Genomic DNA, 24,549 nt, shown 5'->3' on the forward strand with positions numbered 1-24,549 from the left:
AAATCATTCCAGAAAACGAACTTTTTTCCCTGTTTGAATTAATACACGAACGAATTCTGTGTGTGTGGAGCGATAGTCCGACAACTACTGGCCATATTTTTGTTGATACTTTACATGTGAAATCAACCAGATAAAATCCTGCTCCCATGGGGTCGCCTTCACGCGGCGGGAGCGTTTAAACAGAGCTACCCCACCCCTTTACTTCTCTTCTTTTGTCTTATTTCTGCCTTACCAGTCCTTTCACCTATATTTCCTTCCAAGAAAACTCTCCCTACTATTCCCTGCAGTTTTCCAATTCTTTTCTTGTTGTCTTATTTCTACCTGACTGGATCCATCACCTTTATTTCACTTACCAAAAGTCTTCTTTTCCACATCCTTATTTCTCTGCACCCCGCATGTCGTAAGAGGCGACTAACGGATTCTGTTTCTCCTTTTACCCTTGTTAAGTGGTTCTTGTATAGAATATAGTCAATGTTTGTAAAGATTTTAGTCAAGCAGTATGTAAGAAATGTTTAGTCCTTTGTACTGGAAACTTGCATTCTCCCAGTAAGGTCATATATTGTACTACGTTGCAAGCCCCTGGAGCAATTTTTTTATTAGTGCTTTTGTGAACAAGAAACACTTAACAAGTGGCTCTATCCCATCTCCCCCTTTCCCCTATCCCATCTCCCCCCTTTCCCTCGTCGCGATATAACCTTCGTGGTTGAAAACGACGTTAAACACCAAATAAAGAAAGAAAGATAAAATCCTCACATAGTTGATGTTTTTCACACACACACATACACACACACACACACACACACACACACACACACACACACACACACACACACACACACACACACACACACACACACACACACACACCCTGATAAGTGCCCATGCAGGATGACGTCATGTTCGTTTGTAAAAAAAAAAAAGAAGTTTGACGACATGCACTTAATACTTAGGATCGAGCTTGATATAATGTGTGCACATCCAGCTACATTTTGCGAATCAGCTAATAAAAAGCAACAACTAACATGGCAATTTAATGAGGATACGACACCATTCTATAGTTACTGATAATTATCGCCACCAGCTTGCGTAATCATATGCATTAGCATTATGTATTTAAGTGTACAACCTTATTTGTTTTAATTCGCAGACACTACTATTACATGTATCTGAAAAGTATTTTTGTAGCCTTTAATATTTCCAGCGAAGCTTGGAGGTTGTGACAAACGGATTTGTACATATTTTATTCTAATTAATTTTCAAATAAATTTTCAGCATTTTCAACTAAATATATTTTTCAATCTGCATAGTGTGACCACGGTGTGCAGCTTTGCTTGTCATATTTTCAATCTGCATAGTGTGGCCTGATTATTGTAAGCTCTGCTTTCATTGGTTACCTCGTTTGGAATTGACCAATGGAAGAGGAGGTTGCTGTGGTCTGATTATTGTAAGCTCTGCTTTCATTGGTTACCTCGTTTGGAATTGACCAATGGAAGAGGAGGTTACTAAATTAGAGGGAACTTTGGGTATCCATGATTGTTGTGTGAGTCAGAACATTCTCAATTGTCACTGAAGGAAGTTGTGTCTGTCCAAGTCTACACATTTGTAGAATGCTTCTCAATCATGACTGATGTTCTCGACCAGCACTGAGGCCAACTGTATTTGCCTCATGCCTTGACAAATCATGGTTGATTTATTGCTGTGATTACACAGCACCACGGTTTGAGCCAGGATGTCACTCCGATGTGGGAAGAGAAGAAGAAGAGAACATCCCCTCCTTGTCATCACTGCACTGGAAGGACAGATGCAACGGCAAGGTTGAAACTCAGCGCAGGAGTTCTTGGGCCATGTGGTAACCCACACCATGTCTCACCATCACCGTGTAAACTATCTCCACTGGCATTGATTGAAATTTTGGTCAAGCAATCTTCGACAAAGACCGCACTGCCGGTTGGGATTTCAGCTTGGAAGCTTAAAAAGTTGATTTCATTACAAATCTACAAATTCTAATTACAATCAAAAGTGTTGTCATCGATTCAAAGATGATTTCATCTTATTCTATACCTTTTCCGCAATCTAAAGATATACAGATATGCCATATTTACTCTAAAATAGGTTAATTAGGCACCACGTTCGCATGCTTCGCAGAGACCAGACAGACAGACAGACAGACAGACAGACAGACAGACAGACAGACCGGGCTATTGTCCCCTGCGCTGCTTAGATTGTTATTAGTTAAATAACTAGTTAAAAGAGCATAGTTAAATTTGTGAAGCGGCGCTATATAAGCTATCTTTATTATTATTAACAGATTGCAATTTCAAAAGGCGACGAATGAAATAATAATTTTGATTTATCTTTTAATTTGATAGGGATGAATCGGGGATTATGTGCTGTTAATGTGATACTGGGACAGTAAAAGAAGATGAAAGCGTCACAACGATCAACATGCATTGGTAGTGGGCGATTGGATTTTTTTTTTAAATCGGGGGTTATTACTGACATTGGTATTCAAGTGAATTTAATTCAACACTACCATCACACACACACACATCTGCACAAAGACATTCAAATCCACACACATACACGTTTTGGGGAACGAGCTTCGGCAATATTTGCAATGTAATGAAATATTATGAAAGTTAAGTGTTGATGTTATCACTTGTGCTCCGTGTTGTAATCGTGAATGTGTAGTATACTTATCTTTTTTACACCCCCGGTGTAGGGGTGTGTATAGGATTCGGTCCATGTGTTTGTTTGTTTGTGTTCGCATATATACTGTTCAAAAAAAGAAATGCATAGTTGCTACTTGCCAAATTTGTTTTATTTTTCGAAAAAATTAACAGAAAATCCAATATTTAGATTATTTGTTTGAAATTTGGTATGGACACAGTTGAATGCACACACAGTTCATTTGCATCTTCAAATCAATCAGTCAATCAATACGATTGGGTGCCGAGGCTGTCAAGTCAGTAGGGGGTGTGACTGCCTTGAGCAGCAACAACTGCCCGGCACCTTCTGGGCATGGACTGGATCAGATGCCGGATATCTTGCTGTGGGATGGTGTCCCACTCCTCCTGAAGTGCCTGCAATAGATCGCGGTGATTTGCCGGCGCTTCTTCTCGCCTGCGCACACGTCTGTCCAATTCATCCCAGAGGTGTTCTATCGGGTTCATGTCTGGCGACATGGATGGCCAGGGAAGCACCTGGACATGGTGGTCGGTGAGGAACTGGGTGGTGAGTCGTGCTGTGTGCGGGCGAGCGTTGTCCTGCTGGAATATGGCATCCTGGTCAGCCAGAAGAGGAAGGGCGTGTGGGCGCAGAATTTCCTCCACGTATCGCTGGGCAGTTATGCGCCCTTGGACGTGCACCAGGGTGCTCCTTCCAGCAGTATTGATCGCCCCCCACACCATGACGCCTCCACCACCATGAACGGGTGCCTCATCCACACAGTTGGGCGCGTAACGTTCGTTTACTCTCCGGTAGACCCTCCTCCGACCATCATGTCGCTGGAGCAGGAAGTAGGACTCGTCGCTGAACCACACGTGTCTCCAGTGATTCCGGACGGTCCAGCGAAGGTGCTGGTTGCCCCACTGCACTCGGTTCTGGCGATGGCGGCGGGTGGGGACAGCTCCTCTGTGAGGTCTGCGAGCTCTCAAACCAGCTTCATGCAGGCGGTTCCGCACGGTCTGGTCCGATAATCGGTGTGGCCCGGGGAGAGCCTGGACAGAAGATGAGGCCGACAGGAAACGATTCCGGAGGTGGCGGAGCCGTATGAAGCGGTCGTGAGCAGCAGTTGTCGCCCTTGGTCTTCCCGCTCGTGGCAAGTCAGCAACGGAGCCAGTGGCTTGAAACCTGACCCACAGTCTACTGATGGTGCTCTGGGACACGTGGAAGTGCCTGGCGATTGCACTTTGACTTTGGCCTGCTTGTAAACGACCCAATGCAATTTGGCGGTCTTCTCTGCTCAATCGGGCCATCTTTCGTCGCTGAATTGTCGTCTGATTTCTTTGTGGCGAACAACCCGCTTTTATGGGTTTTGGAAGACATGGTGAGAGCTCAATATTCCCCGAGTTTCACGAGATTACACTGAAGCATGACGAGTGGTCATGCCAAATGAGCAATTTTGACATTGTAGCCACTGATAACGCATGCGTCACGTGCAGAGCTCACTTGTGGCAACGGACGAAAGGTCGACGACCAGATAAACATTTTCTGCAGTTTGGTGGATATCCTTGTAGCCATATAACTAAATTAACCAAATATTACAAGCTATGCGTTTCTTTTTTTGAACAGTATAGATCTCAAGAATGAACGGACCGATCGTCACCAAACTTGGTGAACAGGTTCTATACATTCCTGAGACGGTCCTTACAAAAATTGGGACCAGTCAAACACACGGTTAGGGAGTTATTGGATTCGGTCCATGTGTTTGTTTGTTTGTTTGTGTTCGCATATAGATCTCAAGAATGAATGGACCGATCGTCACCAAACTTGGTGAACAGGTTCTATACATTCCTGAGACGGTCCTTACAAAAATTGGGACCAGTCAAACACACGGTTAGGGAGTTATTGGTGGATTAAAATTATACAAGGACTTATAGAGGGACATCTTAATGGTCAAAGGGAAATAACCATTCTCACTCAGTCACTGCCACCAACTGAGAAGGTTATTTCCCTTTGACGGGGGTGTTTTTCCTACCTCGGAGGAATTTCTTGTTTTTTTTAGAACGTGTTCATAAGCAGTCTGCTTGTTATCGTTCTATACGTTGTTTTGGTCAAACGATTGTAGGCTACATATCTTCTTCTCTTCTTCTTGTCGATCACACTAGCTATATTGTCAGCCCGGACAGCGAGACGAATGATGCCGCCTTCTCCAGGTATTGTACATATCAAAATGAATAAAACAGACAATGTGTGCACAGCTTAATTTTCCGTATCAGCTAGTATAAAGAAAACACTGATGTAGAAATATAATGAGGATACGACACCATTCTGAGAGTTGCCGATCATTATCGCCGACAGCTTGCCTGTTCATATGCATTCTGTGATTTCTCCTTCACTACCATCATTTAAGATTAAACATTGAAGACTCACCTGTGCAAATCTGCCTTTTACTAAAATGAACAAAGTAATTAGGACATTGAAGCTGTGGTGTAGTGTGTGCATGTGACTTGTGAGTGAATGTGCTGAATGATAAGTTTGCTTGTTGACTAGTTGTTAGTTTAATTTGTTGTCCCACAGTCTATGTTTCATCTTCGTTCTGTTTTAGATCTGTACGCTTTTATGTGAGCTCTGTTATATTGTCAGACTTTTTATGTGTAACTATGTGCCTATTACTTATCTTACGTGTTTTGTTTTGTGTGTTTTTTTCATCTTTTTAAAAACAATTTTTCCAGATTATTGTATATAACTATAAGTGGTCGTTGTCTATGAATTGTTTTTAATGCTTGTATGTTATTTCTTACGAGAAAACTTTTTATGTAAAATGTTAAATTTTAATGTCTAATGTAAAGCGCCATGAGACTGCCATTCGGCGGTGAACAGCGCTATAAAAGAATGTTTTATTATTATTATTATTATTAATTATTCCTATTAATCTGCTGGTTTGAAATCCTTAATTTCATGGAAAGCTCTCTCGTGTGCGCGCTTTAGCATGCGTTTTGCTTAGGTCAGTTTATAATTACTGCAAACTGCATTGTGCTGTAATCCCTCCCCCTCGGCTCTCCCTTTCCCCAACCCTCAATAGGATCGTCCTTCCCAGGTGACCCAGCCAGCATGTGCTTCAAAACAAAACTGTCCAGGATGTTACAAGTGATCAGAGCATCCTTCCACGTGGACACATACACAAAATTAGCACCCTCAAAAATTAGCAAAATTATTACTGCTTGCAGCTGTGGTGAGTTGAAATGGTACGGCTTTTACTACGTTCATTCATCAAAGCATTCAACAACAACAACAACAACAACAACAACAACAACAACAACAACAACAACAACAACAATTCCCACTGTGCACAGAGACCGGCACCCACGCTGTTCATTTTTGGTATGTGACCAAGTGGAGGGTGGGACCTATCCCATGTTAAAGCATGGCCAGGTCTGGTACGGTGAGCCGAACTGGTTCACAAAAAGAACGGTGCTTGCAAACATGCCCATTCAGACCCACCCCTCTGTTTCTATTACTGCTTTCTTTTTCATTGGGGAGTGCTCAACTTTGAGTAGATTGTTGCTTTACCTCATACAACTCAGATCCCGTAGCGGGCGAGAGGGCTATCAATTATGTATAAGGGGCGGTGTGGATTTCATATCATGATGTATGGAGTAAGAGGTCGGGTGTGGGTCAGGGGGACTGTATTTGTACACTGGTGGTGGCGGTGGTTGTGCCGACGCCGCCGCCGCTGTTGTTGTTGTTGTTGTTGTTGTTGTTGTTGTTGCAGCCGCCGCTGTTTAACCTTTTTTTCATTTTAGCGGATGGCATGCAACTGCACAGCCCATAAAACAATCGAACTGACATCGTCTACTTCCTCGTCGTTGTTGTTGTTGTTGTTGTTGTTGTTGTTGTTGTTGTTGTTGTTGTTGTTGTTCTTCTTCTTCTTCTTCTTCTTCTTCTTCTTCTTCTTCTTCTTCTTGTTTTTGTTGTTGTTGTTCTACGTTATTGTCGTTGTTGTTGTTGTTGTTGTTGCTGCTTCTGCTGCTGATGCCCTTGACTTCTAGTTTCTTCACACAGTACTTTTCAGCTCACCGTCTCAAAAAACGTCTCCAAAATGGCTATTTCCTTATTTTTGCAACATTCTTAGCCGTTCCAGGCAAACGTATGCCCACATTTTTAGGAGAAGGATGATGTGGTAGGAACAGCCGTTACAATAACGGATCCCTGTCGTATTGTGTTTCATTATTTCAAAAGCCGCTTAAAATAGTGTTCCTTATGGGCAGAATATACCTGCGCAGAGTCAGCGGAACAGACGACGCACTGCATATTATGTACTAGATGAATACCCGCTTCGCCGGGTACGGCTTCGCCGGGAAGAAGTGCAGCCGAATACCCGGCTGCGCCGGGGAAGTGAGATAAACGCGCAAAACACTGGAGAAGAGTCTAAAAATAGTATACGGGAATATGGATTGAGCGTTGTCGACAGTGACCTTCTAAAAATAGAAACGGGAATATGAATTTAAGCGACACGAAGGAAGGGATATAAACGCTGCAAACACTGGAGAAGATAAGGAAGAGTTACTGGTAGTGGATCCAGACAAAAAAAAACAAAATCGGTTCAGCGCTGCGCGCTGAGAGCACGTGTTGAAATATCGACCAGGTTGTGTCCTGTCCCGGGTGTACCTGAATATGCCCACCAAATTTGAAACAGATCCATCGAGAACCTTGGCCGCGCATCGCGAACAGACACACAGACACACAGACACAAGTCGTATATATATATAGATGCTGCGTTGTGGATTATGACAAGAACTTGGCCTGTTTTCCTTTCACGCAACGTGTAGCGGGCTGGGATAATCTGCAGTGCGTCGTCAGTCCTGCTGAAGTTACAGTAGGTGAGCGGAGCCCCTTATTGACTCAGCCTCACGAGTTCTGCCCCTTGTTGATACTTGAGCACACTGATCTAACAATAATGGATAGCGCACGGCCAATGAAACGGCGTGACAACTGTGCCGACATCTTAGGCACCGGGCTCACTTCCGGTTCATGGACATTTGAACTCAAAATGCAGAAGACTGCAAACTGTGCATCCATCTGAATATTGGCCAGACGTGTCAAACTTTCTACACACTACAGATGTGTGACCGTAACTTTATTTTATTATTATTATTTTCAATCTTGGTGCCATTCAATTTGCAAATAAAAGTAGTTTATTAATCTGGATCTTCGTATCAGCAAAGTTTCAAATAAAAGTTGTTTGCCTTTTCATTCGAATTTATCTGAGCAAAGAAAAGGAAAAAGCAAACTTGTCTTCCATACCCTTTGTGTGCTTCTGTTTCACTAACGCACATGCGCGCAAACACACACGCGCACACACACACACACACACACACACACACACACACACACACACACACACACACACACACACACACAAAGGGTCAGCACAGCAAGCATGTTCTCATTCAAAAGCGAACACCACAAAGGCATAGTGAAATGCTTTTAATGGGTGCAGAAACTACGAATGAGCAAACACAAACAAAATCAGAAAATCAAACAAGTGTACTCAAATTCAGAGTTCCATTCATTTTAGAACTGATTTGGCACAAACTGCTAACCGTAACTTTTTATGCGTGTTTCTTGCACTCGTCATTGACGGCCGACCATAGCGGGTACCTGCCCTGGCCGCAGAGCTTGCCATCGAAATCGTCAAGAGGTAAAGCCCAAGCCATCACTCCGCCATAGCCGTTGCGTTTGATGTATTTGACCTGGAGAAACAAAAGAGAAACATGTTGCTTTTGATGTATTTCACCTGGAGAAACAAAAGATAAACATGTTGCTTTTGATATATTTCACCTGGAGAAACAAAAGAGAAACATGTTGCTTTTGATGTATTTCACCTGGAGTGATAATACATAAACTCCATGGTCCCGTGCATTCAGAACGTGCCTATATTCACAAATCACTTCAAAGACCAATGCAAGTGAACAATCGGAATCGTTAGTTCAGGGATCTTTGGAAAAGTAACAAGATCTGAGTCAATACCTGCGCACTGCATCCAGTCAAAAGCTCAATGCGAATTCTTTGGTCCCATGCCTGGCAAGTGCTTTTGAGAATGTGCTGCGTTCATCTACTGCATGGTAATGAAAAAGGGAATAGACGAGGTTCGGAAATAACTCTGTCAAGTCTTCATGGGTTGTGGAAGAGTTGTTTTCCATTGTTTCCATAGAAACACTGAAGCAACTCTACAATGTCACGTGTAGCTTGCCTCAGTGTTTCTCTGGAAAAGCATAAGTGAAAGCAACTCTTACAAACCCGACAGAGTTATTTCCGGGAGGTGGAGCTGCTGGAGAGACGGATCAACGGTTCTTATCAGACGACAGTCTCCAAATATTTTCATTTTCAGTACTTTATTGTCCCAATTCGGGTTGTGTCCTCCGAGTGGAAAGCTAGCAGCAACAGGAGAATGCGTGTTTAGGTGTAATCAGCCACCTGCACTCAATTCACAATGACCGAGGTCTTTTACGTTCCACAGTGCTGACACGGGGGTGGAAGATGGATACCGTCTGTGAGTCTGCACATAAAGTTGACCCGGCCCGGGATTCGAACCTGCGACCTTAGGATCACAAGTCCATGGCTCTACCAACTGAGCTACCGGGCCCCCAAATAATAATACATACGCAGTCTCAAATAGCAGTTTAACGACATGTGACAGCAATTCTTCATTGAGATCTGTCACCTTTTCACGAAGGCTGGTAGCATCTTCATAACCAATCCACTGGTCGCCTTTCACCATGTAGGGAACTTTCATCTCCGGGATGACCTCGCTGACGTCAGCACTGCTCAGCTGAGTGCACACCTGAAAGAGTTAGGGTTTTAGATACTGTAGGTATCATCGAATTTAGATAGATAGATAGATAGATAATTTAGATAGATAATTTATTGCCAAGTGTACAATACATGAATGAACATAAAAAATACACGAGGAAAGCAGCTTGCTGTGTGATAAAAACAAAAATAAATAGCATTCATACATCACTGGCGCATAGCATCATACATACATGGGTAAGACAATTTGGTATCACAGTAACTAGTACATACACTATACAGACATGGTGAGAACTATGAAACTCTAAGAGCTATCGGAACTCCTAGGACCTCCCCACCACTCCCCCCCCCCTCTCCAACCCCTGTTCCCGCACTGGTAACATACATCCCTCCCCCCCCTCCCCTCCCCCCGCCGTCCCACAATTTAAAGGTACTGAACTTGTCAAATCCAGGTGCACGGAGCCCCTGGGGCTTTTAGTCATACCTCAGGCAGCTATCCGTTAGAAGAACTACCAAGTTTCATTGACTTTAAGTTATTATTATTAAGTTTCCAAAGAGTCAAGAACTGCGATTTTTTTACGAATTAATTTCGTATTCGGACCCGGCTGGTCTTGGCCTATTTTTGGATCTAAATTTAGATCAGGTAGATCACCACATCATGCACAAAAAGACACGTCACTAGCAAACTATGTCAGACGTCATCATGAGTTTGTGTAAAACAAAATGGAGGCCGGAATCACTCAGTTGAATCGAAGTCCGACCAAACACCACGTAATAACTAGGTTAATTTATGCACTCGCGTCAACAAAAAACGGTCGAGCTTCACAGATGTCGTCGTTGGGTAGTTTTGGGTTTGTTTTACTACCATGGGAGGATTTTTGAACTGTAAATGCACTCAGCTGCAACAAAAACGCAAAACGAAGGCTGTGAGCTGCACTGTGCCTTTAATTAGTATATGCATTTGTCCGTTTCTAACTTTTTGAAAAAGATCAGGATTTTGTAAGAATATTCAATTACCGACCGTAATGAATCTAAGTTTTGAGGAAACTTTATTATTATACGCCTTAAATGTACTACATATGTGTGTAGTTTTGAGGAAACTTCTACAACTTTATTATCATACGCCTTAAATGTATGTGACCCTCCACCACGAAATGAGTCGCATGTCACCTTTGCATGATTTTCCTAAAGAGTTTTTTATGCTCAATCCAGTAGTGAAAACCGTTTTAGAAAAGAGCAAAAACTTTTGAGTTTGAGTTATAAGCCTGTGACTAAGGTGATCCTACAAACAGCTGCGAGTCACACAAACAGAGCGGTGGCGGTTGACCGTTTAAAGAAACTGGCGACATGCAGAACATTCGTCTGCTTCAAGAACCACGTATTGTGGGACACACTTCCGGGCTAACTTTTTTTTAAACTTTCAAAACTTCGAGTTGTACTGATCTCGTCTTGATGAAAAAAGAATTCTTTTATGATTTAAAAATGTATGTGTAACAAGCTGTCAATTTATTATTTAGATTTTAAAAGTTAGGTCAAGCGCCAAAACGCGCCGTCCGATTGTCTGATTAGACAATCCGGCTGGCCACGCAAAATAAATTCGTTGAAAATTGATCGCTCTTTACGTAGGGCACTCAAGTGGTGAGTGTTTAAACGAAAGGGTGTTTGTACTGTGTGTAAAAGCCTGGCAGTGCCTGTGATGGTTTACGGGAGGCTGACTGTGCCTTTAAAATGACAAAACACAAACTGTACCTCGTAGTAAGCCAGAATGCCACCCTCGTTGGTGTATGGGCCTGCGGTACCAGCACCACTGGCAGGGGCACCCAGGGAGGTGTCTGATGACGTCAGGGTAAAGGTGCGGCCATACAGGGGTACCCCGATTACAAGCTTGTCTTTAGGGGTACCTAGCTCCATCCAGTATCCGGCGGCCCAGTCCTGCGGACAGACATTGCTACTGTGAGCATTTCTCAATCCTCCTAGTCTTTTTCATTGTCGCCACGATCGTGATCAGTGTCATCCACCAACGTCATTGTCACCACTATCGTGATCAGTGCCATCCACCAACGTCATTGTCACCACTATCTTGATCATTGTCATCAGCCAACGTTATTCTCACCACTATCGTGATCAGTGTCATCAGCCAACGTCATTGTCACCACTATCGTGATCAGTGTCATCAGCCAACGTCATTGTCACCACTATCGTGATTAGTGTCATCAGCCAACGTTATTCTCACCACTATCGTGATCAGTGTCATCAGCCAACGTTATTCTCACCACTATCGTGATTAGTGTCATCAGCCAACGTCATTGTCACCACTATTGTGATCATTGTCATCAGCCAACGGTATTCTCACCACTATCGTGATCAGTGTCATCAGCCAACGTTATTCTCACCACTATCGTGATCATTGTCATCAGCCAACGTTATTCTCACCACTATCGTGATCAGTGTCATCAGCCAACGTTATTCTCACCACTATCGTGATTAGTGTCATCAGCCAACGTCATTGTCACCACTATCGTGATCATTGTCATCAGCCAACGTCATTCTCACCACTATCGTGATCAGTGTCATCAACCAACGTCATTCTCACCACTATCGTGATCAGTGTCATAAGCCAACGTCATTGTCACCACTATCGTGATCAGTGTCATCAGCCAACGTCATTCTGTTGTGTACGATGTTTTACGATGTGCATGTACTGTACACTTATCACATTGAGGTACAGGTCATCGCCAGTCTCACTGTGGTGAGAGTACAGAAGACTGTTGTTTACGATGTGTTACGATGGAAATGTACTGCACACTTACCATATTGAGGTCCACGTCATCACTGGAGTGAGAATACAGCGGACTGTGGGGTGCTGTCTTGGTCTCCCAGCCCCCGTGAAGGTCATAGGTCATCAGGTTGATGAAATCCAGGTCTCTGAGTTTTTCAAGAACAGATTTGATGTAAGAATCAACAGACCTGTGCTCGGCATGAGTTTCTGGAGGCATGTAGTTAACATTTTCAAGATTTGTCAATTCTATCTAGATTACTTCTTTGTTAAATAAAATGTTATCACGAGTAAGTTCCCAGTAAGACACTGCTAAATGTGTTTATCTCTTCAAACTTTTACAATTAGTCAAGTTTTGACTAAATGTTTTAACATCGACGAGTAATCGAGACGAGGGTCGGGGTGTGTGTGTGTGTGTGTGTGTGTGTGTGTGTGTGTGTGTGTGTGTGTGTGTGTGTGTGTGTGTGTGTGTGTGTGTGTGTGTGTGTGTAAAGCGATTCCGAGAAAATTACTAAACCGATCTTCATGAAACTTCACATCAGACGATTTTTTTCCTTTTTTCGATAGATGTTTTTGATGACGTCATATCCGGCTTTTTGTGAAAGTTGAGGCAGCACTGTCACACTCTCATTTTTCAACCGATTTGATTGAAATTTTGGTTAAGCAATCTTCGACAAAGTCCGGACTATGGGATTGCATTTCAGCTTCGGAGCTTAAATATTAGTTAATTAGTTTGCTCATTAAAGTTGTCATTAAAATCAAATTTTCAGAAACAGATAAAAGAAAAATGATCGCATTGTATTTCTCATCATCTCCTGAATTCAAAACTATAATAGATATGTCATGTTTACTCTAACAATGAGCTCAGAATCAACGAAAATAAATTCAGTAAGTACTACTATAACGCGTGCTTCGCGGCGGCGAGCGTGACCCGTCTCCGTCTTCGGTTTGGTTAGCCGAGACTATCTGAATGTAGTCTCGGCGATGATTGGTTTGTGGTGTTGATCTTCACTAAATGTTTTTATATATCGCTTCACGCGACTTGGGGTTTTTTTCACCTTAAAATACAGAGAAAGAGAGAAAGAGAAAGAGAGAGAGAGAGAGGGGGGAGAGAGAAAGAGAGAGAGAGAGAGAAAGAGAGACAGAGACGGAGATTTAACTCACGCGGCAATTTTAGCAACTTCGTAGGCTGTGTCAATCTTCCCCTTACCAGCAGCCACTGCGGCTGTCAGAAGAAGAGTCTTCCCACTGCTAGCAGCGTAGGCGTCGTAAGTTGTTCTCAGTTGCTGACCCCAGAAAATAATCAGAACGACTTCAATTAGAGTCTTGCGCTCTGTCATATCTTATTGCAGCTAAGCTCCTTACAAAATAGAAGCATTCAATCATTGAATAACTTTGTATCCTACATACGTGAGAGAGACCACTCATTACATAACAATATCGTTCAAACCACACGTGTGTATATCATGTAAATGAAGTCATGTCAAGCAAGTCTGGCAGGGCCCTGTTTCCCCACTGCTTATGACGCCAAAGTCACCGAGACAAACATCATTATGGAGAAGAAAACAAATTGCGCTCGCTCGCTAATTCCTCTCGATGAAGTTTTAGAACAAACACGTCACGCTACACTTTCCAGAGTGACGTTTCTTTGCTTTGATGTATGAGATTGCACGAGGCTATTAGGAAGAGATCGAGGTTCCAAAAGAAGCGTCTCCTCGACTGCGGGACGTTTTGAGTAAAATGCACGTAAGTACAGTATGTAGGATAAACAGAATACTACATGGCTTGCTGTTTCGTACCATTATTTTCAAATAGTGAAAAGCTCGCTTTCGCTCGCAGTTCAATAAAAAAAAATTAAACTCGTGTAAATCTGGTACAACACAGCAGGCCATGTAGTATTCTCTATTTATACACGTCTTGCAACAAGATTTTCGATGAGTTTTGTTTCGGAAATCATTTTCAAAAGCGATGGAAACAGAATTGCCCCAAACAACTTACATGTGCAAAGCACACCGACTTACTTTTGTTTTCTTCCACGAACCACCCTTTGGGTACCTTGTGGTCTTCAAAATGCCCTCACCCGAAGGATGACTTTTTGCAAAGATGAAAGAAATCTTTCCGGGATCAAACTCCTGATGCTGAGAAGTGTTTGCAGGACTCTGATCTGCTCTTCAGAAGACGAACACCTTCACCGACGGGCGCAGTGGCGTGGTGGTAAGATGTCGGCCTCCTAATCGGGAGGTCGTGAGTTCGAATCCCGGTCGCTGCCGCCTGGTGGGTTAAGAGTGGAGATTTTTCCGATCTCCCAGGTCAACTTAATTATGTGCAGACCTGCTAGTGACTTAACCCCCTTCGTGTGTACACGCAAGCACAAGACCAAGTGCGCACGGAAATGATCATGTAATCCATGTCAGAGTTTGGTGGGTTATAGAAACACGAAAATACCCAGCATGCCTCCCCCGAAATCGGCGAATGGTGCCTGAATGGCGGGGTAAAAACGGTCATACACGTAAAAATCCACTCGTGCTAAAAACATGAGTGAACGTGGGAGTCTAAGCCCATGAACGAAGAAGAAGAAGAACACCTTCACCTAAACTAAAGCAGTTGTTCAGGCTATCAATAGATGCACTATAAGTAACGGTACAGATCAACTCGAAGGCTGTTTATTCTGCTCTCCAGAAGACGAACACCTTCACCTAAACTAAAGTAGTGGTAGAAGCTATCGACAGATGCATTATAGGTAACGGTACAGATCAAATAGAAGGCTGTTTATTCTGCTCTTCAGAAGACGAACACCTTCACCTAAACTAAAGTAGTGGTTGAAGCTATCGATAGATGCATAAGTAATGGTACAGGTCAAATCGAAAGCTGTTTCTTCTGTCATGATTTGTATATATCGCGCGCGCGCGTGTGTGTGTGTGTGTGTGTGTGTGTGTGTGTGTGTGTGTGTGTGTGTGTGTGTGTGTGTGTGTGTAAGGTGTTTATTGGAATTGTAAAGCGCTTGGATTTGTGAATCGGGACTTGCGCTATAGAAAAATGATTTATTATTATTGTTATTATTGTGTTCCCTTTCTTGGCCTACCTTGACGAGAGCTGTAAACTTCTGCTTGTCCCCAGCAGGACTTCCTCGGTTGGCCGGATACTCCCAATCAAGGTCAAGGCCGTCAAAACCGTGTTTTGTAAGGAAGGCGATGGAGTGGTTTACAAAGTCCTGGCGACTGGCCTCAGTGGCCACCATGGCCGTGAAGGGACCTGACCCCATTTTCCAGCCTCCCACAGCCAGCAGTGTTTTCAGGTGAGTTTGATTGTTCTTGCGGTCGTTAAATCTCTCGTACCTGTTGTACAATTTTATTCAAAAACTACAGATAACAATGCCGAATACAATCAAATTAATGAGGCCAAAAAGAAAAAGTTGGTTTAGGGTAACACGACCAACCCTTTTTTGTTCCCGCCGACCCTAAAACTTGTTTTTTATTTATATAAAAAAACACACACACACACAAACAACTGTTGGCACATTGTGCCATCCACACCGAGACTAAGGGAAGTAACATCCTTTGAACTCGACATCACACGTGACAGTTGCAACAACAACAAAAACCGACGACTTACCGACCCTATTTTGGGGGGTCACGTTACCCTAAACTAAATTGTTGGCTCCACGTAAGTGTAGCCTATGCGATGATAAACTTTGTCTGTCTGTGCGTGCGTGCGTGCGTGCGTGCGTATGTATGTATGTATGTATGTATGTATGTCTGTGGTAGAAACTTTAACATTTCCGAGTCTATGGATTACGTCAGTCTCGGTCAAAAGTGTTCGACGTGTGTGATAGAAACTATTTGAAGACGTCACATTATGACGTAAGAGGGTTAGACGTCACGCAAAGGAATTACTGAAAGTCTCGGTCATTGTTATTGTGAGCGGGCCGAGACTTCTTGGCAGATCCAGGGTCTCGCTTTCTTGCATAGTTTCACCAAACACTGTACATGTGTGTGTGTGTGTGTGTGTGTGTGTGTGTGTGTGTGTGTGTGTGTGTGTGTGTGTGTGTGTGTGTGTGTGTGTGTGTGTGTGTGTGTGTATGTGTGACGGAGTGATTGAGTTTGTGTTACTGTTTGTCGATTTCTTACGTGAGCCTTGAAGGCTTCGCCTCTTGTTTTGTTGTTGTGCCTAAATGGAGCACAACAACCAAAGCTTATACACGTGCTCCTAAAAGCAATATAATATTTGATTAGGCGGACGATACGGGAATCTGTAGAAGGGGAAAGGAAGGAGAAAAAATAACAAACGAAATACACAAATAATAGCAACAACATCAAGACAGTATATAAGACTAACAACACACACACACACACACACATACACACACACACACACACACACACACACACGTACTTGTTAGCACACAGCAATATCTCGTAACTCTGAGCTTGTTGTGGGGCTGCAGGCGTTACAATACAAGCAGCTGAGGTATAGCTCAGTTGGTAGCGCGCTGGATTTGTATTCAGTTGGCCGCTGTCAGCGTGAGTTCGATCCCAGGTTCGGCGGAAATTTATTTCACAGAGTCAACTTTGTGTGCAGACTCTCTTCGGTGTCCGAACCTCCCCCCGTGTACACTACATTGGGTGTGCACGTTAAAGATCCCACGATTGACAAAAGGGTCTTTCCTGGCAAAATTGCTTAGGCACAGTTAATAATTGTCTACCTATACCCGTGTGACTTGGAATAATAGGCCGTGAAAGGTAAATATGCGCCGAAATGGCTGCAATCTACTGGCCGTATAAAATTTCATCTTACACGGCATCACTGCAGAGCGCCTAGAACTGTACCCACGGAATATGCGCGATATAAGACTCATTGATTGATTGATTGATAGTCCCGAATTAATAGTGACACAACACAATGAAAGAAGAGCGACTGTTTGAGATTCACTCAGTGGGATCGTGAGCCTGACACGCGGCTAAACCGCGTAATTGCCGCAGCTGCATTCAGTTCAAGAGAGAGTTTGTTAAATCAGGGGGGGGGGGGGGGGAGAGAGAGGGTGTGTGTGCATGCGAATGTTCAATGTTTTGCTTGCGTGCATGTGCACATGTTAACGTGTGCAAACTCGTGGACTAACTCACAGTCCCTTGGACCACGTAGTGCTGAGATCATTCCACTCGAAGTTCGTCAGATGGTTGCCATCAAGCTTGGCGAAGGCAAAGATGGCGTGACTACACAGTGATGTGTCGATGTCTTCAGGAAAGAAGGAAGCGTCCCCGTTCCGATACTGAGACCAGTTAGTGTAGTAACACACACGACGCTGGCATCCTGCAACAGTCAACAATATCTTATTTTCCCCAATGGCATTGAAATTAACTCCGTCAATTTTAAACTTAAAAAAAATCGTAGCAAACAACTCCTGCGAGTTTTCCAAAATGAGAAAACCTCAAACATCGCAGGAACCCAGTAGAAATGGAAACAGATATGCGTCATAGGTAGCATTGTGTACAGGGGGGTATTAATTATAGCCATCTACATATTATGGGAGTTCGAGCGAGTGATATTGGGCGCCCTGGGGCGTATAAGGGCTGTATATATATGCTTAAATAAAAGCAAACAGCAAATATGTGCCAGTAATATGTGCCCAAATTAAAGAATGTTCTTTGCTCACGTTCAAAACATGGAGGGTACTGTGTTGGTACGCATGTAGGCTTAAATGAAAGATAAATAAAATGTTTTTTTGTTTCTCAGACGCACAACACTTGTCATCGACTCGAAGCTGTTTACCTCTTTTGGTTCACGTCTTATTTCCGTTCTGCTTTGTGAAGTAAAAGTGTGCCGCATCCGACAAACCAACTCATGTCAAATAGGTTCTTCATTATCGATTGAACATTGGATTTGTCTTCCTTAGGCCATGCAACGTCAGAGCCCGACTAGCGCGGTTTTGGAGGAATAATGATTGTCTCGATCTCCATAAATGTCATATTGTGGTCAAAAATACAAATAACGTATAAAATACTCTCTTTTTCGTCTCCACTTACCCCTTGTTACCAGCGGACTTTGGGTAGTGACTGAGTGACGTTTGGTAGTCACTGAGGGACTTTCGGTAATCACTGAGGGACTGTCGGGAGTCACTGAGGGACTTTCGGTAGTCACTGAGGGACTTTCGGTAGTCACTGAGGGACTTTCCGCAGTCACTGAGGGACTTTCGGTCGTTGCAGGGGTGCTGTGCGTTGTTGCCGTTGCGGAACTTTGGGTCGTGGTTGTCGTACTTTGGGTCGTTATCTCCGGACTCTCAGTGGACCCAGAACTGCAGTTGACCATCGAAGGCCAATTGCAAGCTTGGATTTTGGGGTCAAAGTACAGACCAGAAGCACAGGTAAACTCGTACGCCATATTGCTGGAGCACCTGCAATTATTGGCTCTTTAGTGGTGGTTGTTTGGATTCCAAACGCAACAAACAATGAAGACACGCATGTTCTTTTGAAAGCCAGCATAGTTATATATGCATAAGAACTATCGATGGTGAAAATGGCCTAGTGATCTCACAATGAATCGTGTTATGAGGAGCAGATTTGTAATGACAATGTCTTAATCTATGAAAGTATATTCTTTTCGAATACATTGTGTATGTGTGACCCTCCACCACAAAATGAGTCGCATGTCACCTTTGCATGATTTTCATATTTTTACATTTTCCTAAAGAGTTTTTTATGCTCTATCCAGTGGTGAAAACCGTTTTTAGAAAAGAGCGAAAACTGTTTGAGTTATAAGCCTGTGACTAAGGTGACCCTCACACTGTTACCAGACACTCCCCGGACTTATATTAAGCCTAGCGCAGAACCGCGCGAGGTGACACGCGACTCATTTCGTGGTGGAGGGTCACATATATGCGACATCAATTTCGATGTTCAGACACAAACAGGATGTTATGATAATAATCTGAACAAAGAGAAAGATTAATGGACGGGAACGTGAAGTAAATGATAGATGTCGGTCCAGACCCCGGGAAGAGTTCTCTTCCCTTTGTAAAAGGTCTTAAGAAGAGTTATCTTTCTTTTCCAGGGCCCCGCGACGGACTTTCTTTTGTTTAAAAAAGAAGACTTTGGGATATAGCATCGGAATCTTGATAGTACCTGTCGACCTGGTCGAGACAGTCAAAGGCTGCTTGTTTTAAGGAAGACAATAGACGACCAGGAGAATAAGGAAGAGGGGGAGGAAAAGGAAGGGGAAGTGGAGGAGGAAGAATGACCGAGAGGAGGAGGAGGAAGAATAGGTGGAGATGGACAGATGGAGGAGGAAGATAAGGAAGAAGAGGAAGAGGATGCAAAAAAGGAAGAGGAGAAGAAGGAATACGAGGAGGAAGAGGAGAAACAAGAGGAGGAGGAAGATAAGGAAGAGGAGGAGGAGACGGAAGTGAAGAAGAAGGAGGAAGAAAAAGAAAGGGAGAAGGAAGAAGAGGGACGACAAGGAGGAAGTGAAGGAGTAGGAGAAAAAGACTGTTTCTGTGGAATTTAATGCAGTCGTTGTCAGTACCCGTTGCAACAACAATTGCACAAGAAACTGCCAGCTGTACATGTACGTGCCCTCCCCCAGGTGCCCATGTGGAGAGGCAGAACAAGGTACAGCCCATATTCTACAGGACTGCAGGAATCTCCTGCCCCTGTGGAGAGGCAGAACAAGGTGCAGCCCACATTCTACAGGACTGCAGGAATCTCCAGCCCCTGAGGAGAGGCAGAACAAGGTGCAGCCCACATTCTACAGGACTGCAGGAATCTCCAGCCCCTGAGGAGAGGCAGAACAAGGTGCAGCCCACATTCTACAGGACTGCAGGAATCTCCAGCCCCTGTGGAGAGGCAGAACAAGGTGCAGCCCATATTCTACAGGACTGCAGGAATCTCCAGCCCCTGAGGAGAGGCAGAACAAGGTGCAGCCCACATTCTACAGGACTGCAGGAATCTCCGGCCCCTGAGGAGAGAGACTTAAATTGGCCCAGGCCGACGACCCTCCAAGAGAAGCTGCATGGACCTCTACAAAAGACCATGGCACCAGCTTCATAAAATTATCCAGAGCTGGACTCCAAGTGTAAAGGCGATCAACAAGAAGAAGAGTACCCGTTGTCTAGACAGCTACAAAACAAAGCACGCTGGGGTTTTAGAAAGGGAGAGACAGTGGGGGTAAAGAAGAGGAAGACAACGAGGTGGAAGAGGACGAATAATTTACCTGTAGAATATAGAGCAGTTGATGGCGTGTCTATAGTGTCCAGCCTTACCATTGCAGTCAAACGCCACTGGTGGATGAAAGGAAATACATGTATGAAGAAACCATTTCGTCAGATAGGGTTGAATGCTTGTGTATGTATCAGTACTAAACGTAATGCAACGGATGTGTCATACTGAACTATGAAAAACCATGTGTGTGTGTGTGTGTGTGTGTTAGACAGAGAGAGACAGACAGACAGGCAGGCAGACAAAGACAGAGAAATAAGCAGAGAGACAGAGACAAAAGACACACAGACAGACAGAGTAAGAGTAATATATAGGCAGAGAGAAAGAAAGACAGAGACAGAGGACAAGAGAGAGAGAGAGAGAGAGAGAGAGAGAGAGAGAGAGAGAGAGAGAGAGAGAGAGAGAGAGAGAGAGAGACTCATAAACATGTACGACAATGATCCGTGCACAAAGGCGTACCCCAATAGACTTAAAGTAATCAGTGACATTCTGTCTGCTCTGGATGGTGGTGATGTGTCAGTGCTTACCCTACTTGACCTTTCTGCAGCGTTCGACACGATTGACCATGTCACGCTTCTCCATAGACTTCAGACTCTGTACGGCATCTCCGGTCCACCGCTAGCATGGCTTGAGTCCTATCTCATTGGCAGGACTCAGGCTGTGCTTGTCGATGGCCAGATGTCTGCTCCAGCCCCACTTTCTTTCGGCGTTCCTCAAGGTTCAGTACTTGGTCCCATCCTTTTCATCATGTACACTAAGCCCCTCTCCACACTGATTCAAAACCATTCTGTTTTAAATCAGTCTTTTGCTGATGACACCCAGCTGTATAAACCCAGTCCCCCAGCAGAGACACATTCCGTCATCCAGACCATTCAGACATGCATCACTGATGTTAAATCTTGGATGGTTGATAACAAACTTAAGCTGAATGATGAGAAGACTGAAGTCTTACTGTGCAAAAAGAAGAACACTACATTTCCCTCTCCCCAACCTGTTTCTGTTCAAATAGGCAACACCGACATTCTTTTCTCACCATCAGCTAGAAACCTTGGATTCACCCTTTCATCTGACATGACCCTTAACAAACATATATCTTTAGTCTGTAGAGCAGCTTATTTTGAGCTTCGTAAGATCAGCACCATTCGCCACACACTCTCCTCTCAAACAACTAACACTCTTGTCTGTGCCTTTGTTCTTTCTAAACTTGACTACTGCAACTCTCTTCTCTCTGGCTGTCCTCTGTACCTCCTGCATAAACTACAAAAAGTCCAAAACTCGGCAGCACGCCTCATTCTCAAAGCACGAAAACGAGATCACGCAACACCACTTCTTCACACACTGCACTGGTTACCTATTCAAGCCCGCATTGACTACAAACTGTCTACCCTCTGCTTTAACTTCTTTTCTGGTTCGTCTCCTGCTTACTTCTCTGAACTCCTCACCGTCTATTCTCCAGCAAGACAACTCCGTGCCTCTTCTGACTGTCGCATCCTTACCATTCCACACACCAAAACCAAAACATACGGACAACGCACTTTTACTTTCTGCGCACCCACACAATGGAATTCTCTCCCCTTTCACATCCGCCACTCTCAGTCACCCCAAGCATTCAAACGAGCACTTAATGCGCACCTCTTCAGGAAATACAACCCCTGATTTGTTTTTCTCAGTCCATCAGTAGGCTACATGTAGTGTTATTTGTTGTTTTAGTGATTTTTCACCACCTATTTTATTCATGTTTTTATTACTTAGTTAGTGGAAGAATCTTTTGTAATGTATGTTTGAAGGTGTATGCTTTTAATTAAGCGTTGTTGACTATGAATGTAGATGTAAATGCTTGTATAACTGTGTTTTAATTTTAGTGTTATTTGTTGTTTTAGTGATTTTTCACAACCTATTTTATTCATGTTTTTATTATTTAGTTAGTGGAAGAGTCTTTTGAAATGTATCTTTGATGGTGTATGCTTTTGGTTAAGCGTTGTTGACTATGAGTGTAGATGTAAATGCTTGAATAACTGTGTTTTAATTTTAAATGTGTCAAGCGCAAAGAGCATAATTGTAAAGTTATGATGTTGCACTATATAAATGCTCATTTATTATTATTATTATTATTAGACTCTCTCAGATTATATTTCCGTGTGCATGGTTATAGTAAAGTTTGCATTTTCGATAAAGAACCAGTTCAGTGGATTAATGTTTAATGTACCCTGTTGGTGGAAGACCCCCCCCCCCCCCCCCAAAAAAAATGTTTGACCCCATAACAACTCACCAGACACCGCCAGCAAGGCTGCAACAGCCAGTGTGATAACCTTGACTTGCGAGAACATCTGCAAGAAAACAGGATTTACGTCAACCCATCTGTATACAACTTCTGATTAGAACCGAGAATAAAGGCAGAAGAAGCTAGACTTTTACTGTAGGATTTAGCGCAATCATCAGAGTCTAGGCTGAATAAAACTTGACTAAATGTAAAAAGAAAAAAAACATATAGTTTTTTTAAGCAAATAAATAAAATAAAGAAACAAAATGAATTAAAAAACAACACAATACAATTTAAAGTAATAAAAACAAACAAACAAACCCAAATTAGATCAAAACAACACAAAATAAAACAAAGAAACTAACGTAACAGAATACCGCTTACCCTTGCCATGTTCAGCATGAGAGCTCCTCAGTATTGAAGTGAGGAAGACTTTGGAAATTCGGGTATTTATATAACTGCACATCAAATCACTTTTGTATTAGAATCGAAATTGATTTCAGTCAGAACTCATTCAATTTAACATAGGTGAGAGTTCATTGAGCGGACACAGAAATGGAACCGCATTACAATAATTCTTCAACTGATTATCATTTGAAAGGTAAGGAAATCATGTCGATTGTGACGTCAATTTAACTGATTTCAAATTATGTCAGCGCCTGTAATGGTGACGTACTTGAGTATCTTCACAATATCGTAACAAATCAACCAAGACACTTTGGGTGCCAAGTATTGATCATTGAAAAAGAATAAGACGTAAAGTGTTATTGAAGAATTTCAACAACAAAAGTATGTGACGCAGACATGGAATGCAAGGGGGTTTATTTGATATTTTCTTTGGAGAAAATCTGATGTTTTGTTATAGAAGTGACTTTGACATTTGATACTTATAAAAACCAACGAAAATTTCACAAGAAACACATTATGAAGGATCTAGCTTTCATTTAAAAGGTTCATTTTGTTTTTTAATAACCAGTTGCTAAATGGCTGCCATTAAAGTGACCTTGATATAAAAAAAAAAACTCAAGTCGATCAAAATTGTACCGTGTGTGTCTCTAAATACACTAGCCAAGTTTTCAATCTTTTCCTTCAAAATCATTCCAGAAAACGAACTTTTTTCCCTGTTTGAATTAAGACACGAACGAATTCTGTGTGTGTGGAGCGTTAGTCCGACAACTACTGGCCATATTTTTGTTATGATACTTTACATGTGAAATCAACCAGATAAAATCCTCACATAGTTGTTGTTTTTCACACACACACACACACACACACACACACACACACACACACACACACACACACACACACACACACACACACACACCTGATAAGTGCCCATGCAGGATGACGTCATGTTCGTTTGTAAAAAAAAAAAAGAAGTTTGACGACATGCACTTAATACTTAGGATCGAGCTTGATATAATGTGTGCACATCCAGCTACATTTTGCGAATCAGCTAATAAAAAGCAACAACTAACATGGCAATTTAATGAGGATACGACACCATTCTATAGTTACTGATAATTATCGCCACCAGCTTGCGTAATCATATGCATTAGCATTATGTATTTAAGTGTACAACCTTATTTGTTTTCGCAGACACTACTATTACATGTATCTGAAAAGTATTTTTGTAGCCTTTAATATTTCCAGCGAAGCTTGGAGGTTGTGACAAATGGATTTGTACATATTTTATTCTAATTAATTTTCAAATAAATTTTCAGCATTTTCAACTAAATATATTTGTCAATCTGCATAGTGTGACCACGGTGTGCAGCTTTGCTTGTCATATTTTCAATCTGCATAGTGTGGCCTGATTATTGTAA

At 42.8% G+C, this 24,549-nt stretch overlaps 1 protein-coding gene across 2 annotated transcripts; it reads right to left on the reverse strand.

The window, feature by feature from the left end:
* Positions 1–8,136: 8,136 nt before the first annotated feature.
* LOC138958193 (chitotriosidase-1-like) lies at positions 8,137–23,178 on the reverse strand. Of its 2 annotated transcripts, XM_070329279.1 has the most exons (11): positions 23,105–23,178; positions 22,730–22,787; positions 20,456–20,522; positions 18,274–18,641; positions 17,374–17,560; positions 15,336–15,588; positions 13,418–13,539; positions 12,288–12,402; positions 11,227–11,409; positions 9,389–9,508; positions 8,137–8,417 (listed from the first exon to the last, which is right to left on the reverse strand). In XM_070329279.1, exons 1-11 carry the CDS (start codon positions 23,120–23,122, stop codon positions 8,277–8,279), a joined length of 1,632 nt encoding a protein of 543 aa, XP_070185380.1. In that variant the 5' UTR covers positions 23,123–23,178; the 3' UTR covers positions 8,137–8,276. The 2 variants fall into 2 exon arrangements, with proteins under 2 accessions (XP_070185380.1, XP_070185381.1); XM_070329280.1 differs by lacking the exons at positions 18,274–18,641; positions 20,456–20,522 and having other exon boundaries at positions 23,105–23,175.
* Positions 23,179–24,549: the final 1,371 nt, after the last annotated feature.

This window comes from Littorina saxatilis, linkage group LG2 (assembly GCF_037325665.1).
Source record: "Littorina saxatilis isolate snail1 linkage group LG2, US_GU_Lsax_2.0, whole genome shotgun sequence".
Lineage (NCBI taxonomy): Eukaryota > Metazoa > Mollusca > Gastropoda > Littorinimorpha > Littorinidae > Littorina > Littorina saxatilis.

Coding starts and splice junctions, on each gene's coding strand:
- LOC138958193 (XM_070329279.1), bottom strand. Junction 20,523..22,729: donor AGCCTTGCTGGCGGTGTCTG/GTGAGTTGTTAT, acceptor TTCATCCACCAG/TGGCGTTTGACTGCAATGGT. Junction 13,540..15,335: donor AGTTTACAGCTCTCGTCAAG/GTAGGCCAAGAA, acceptor TTCTGGGGTCAG/CAACTGAGAACAACTTACGA.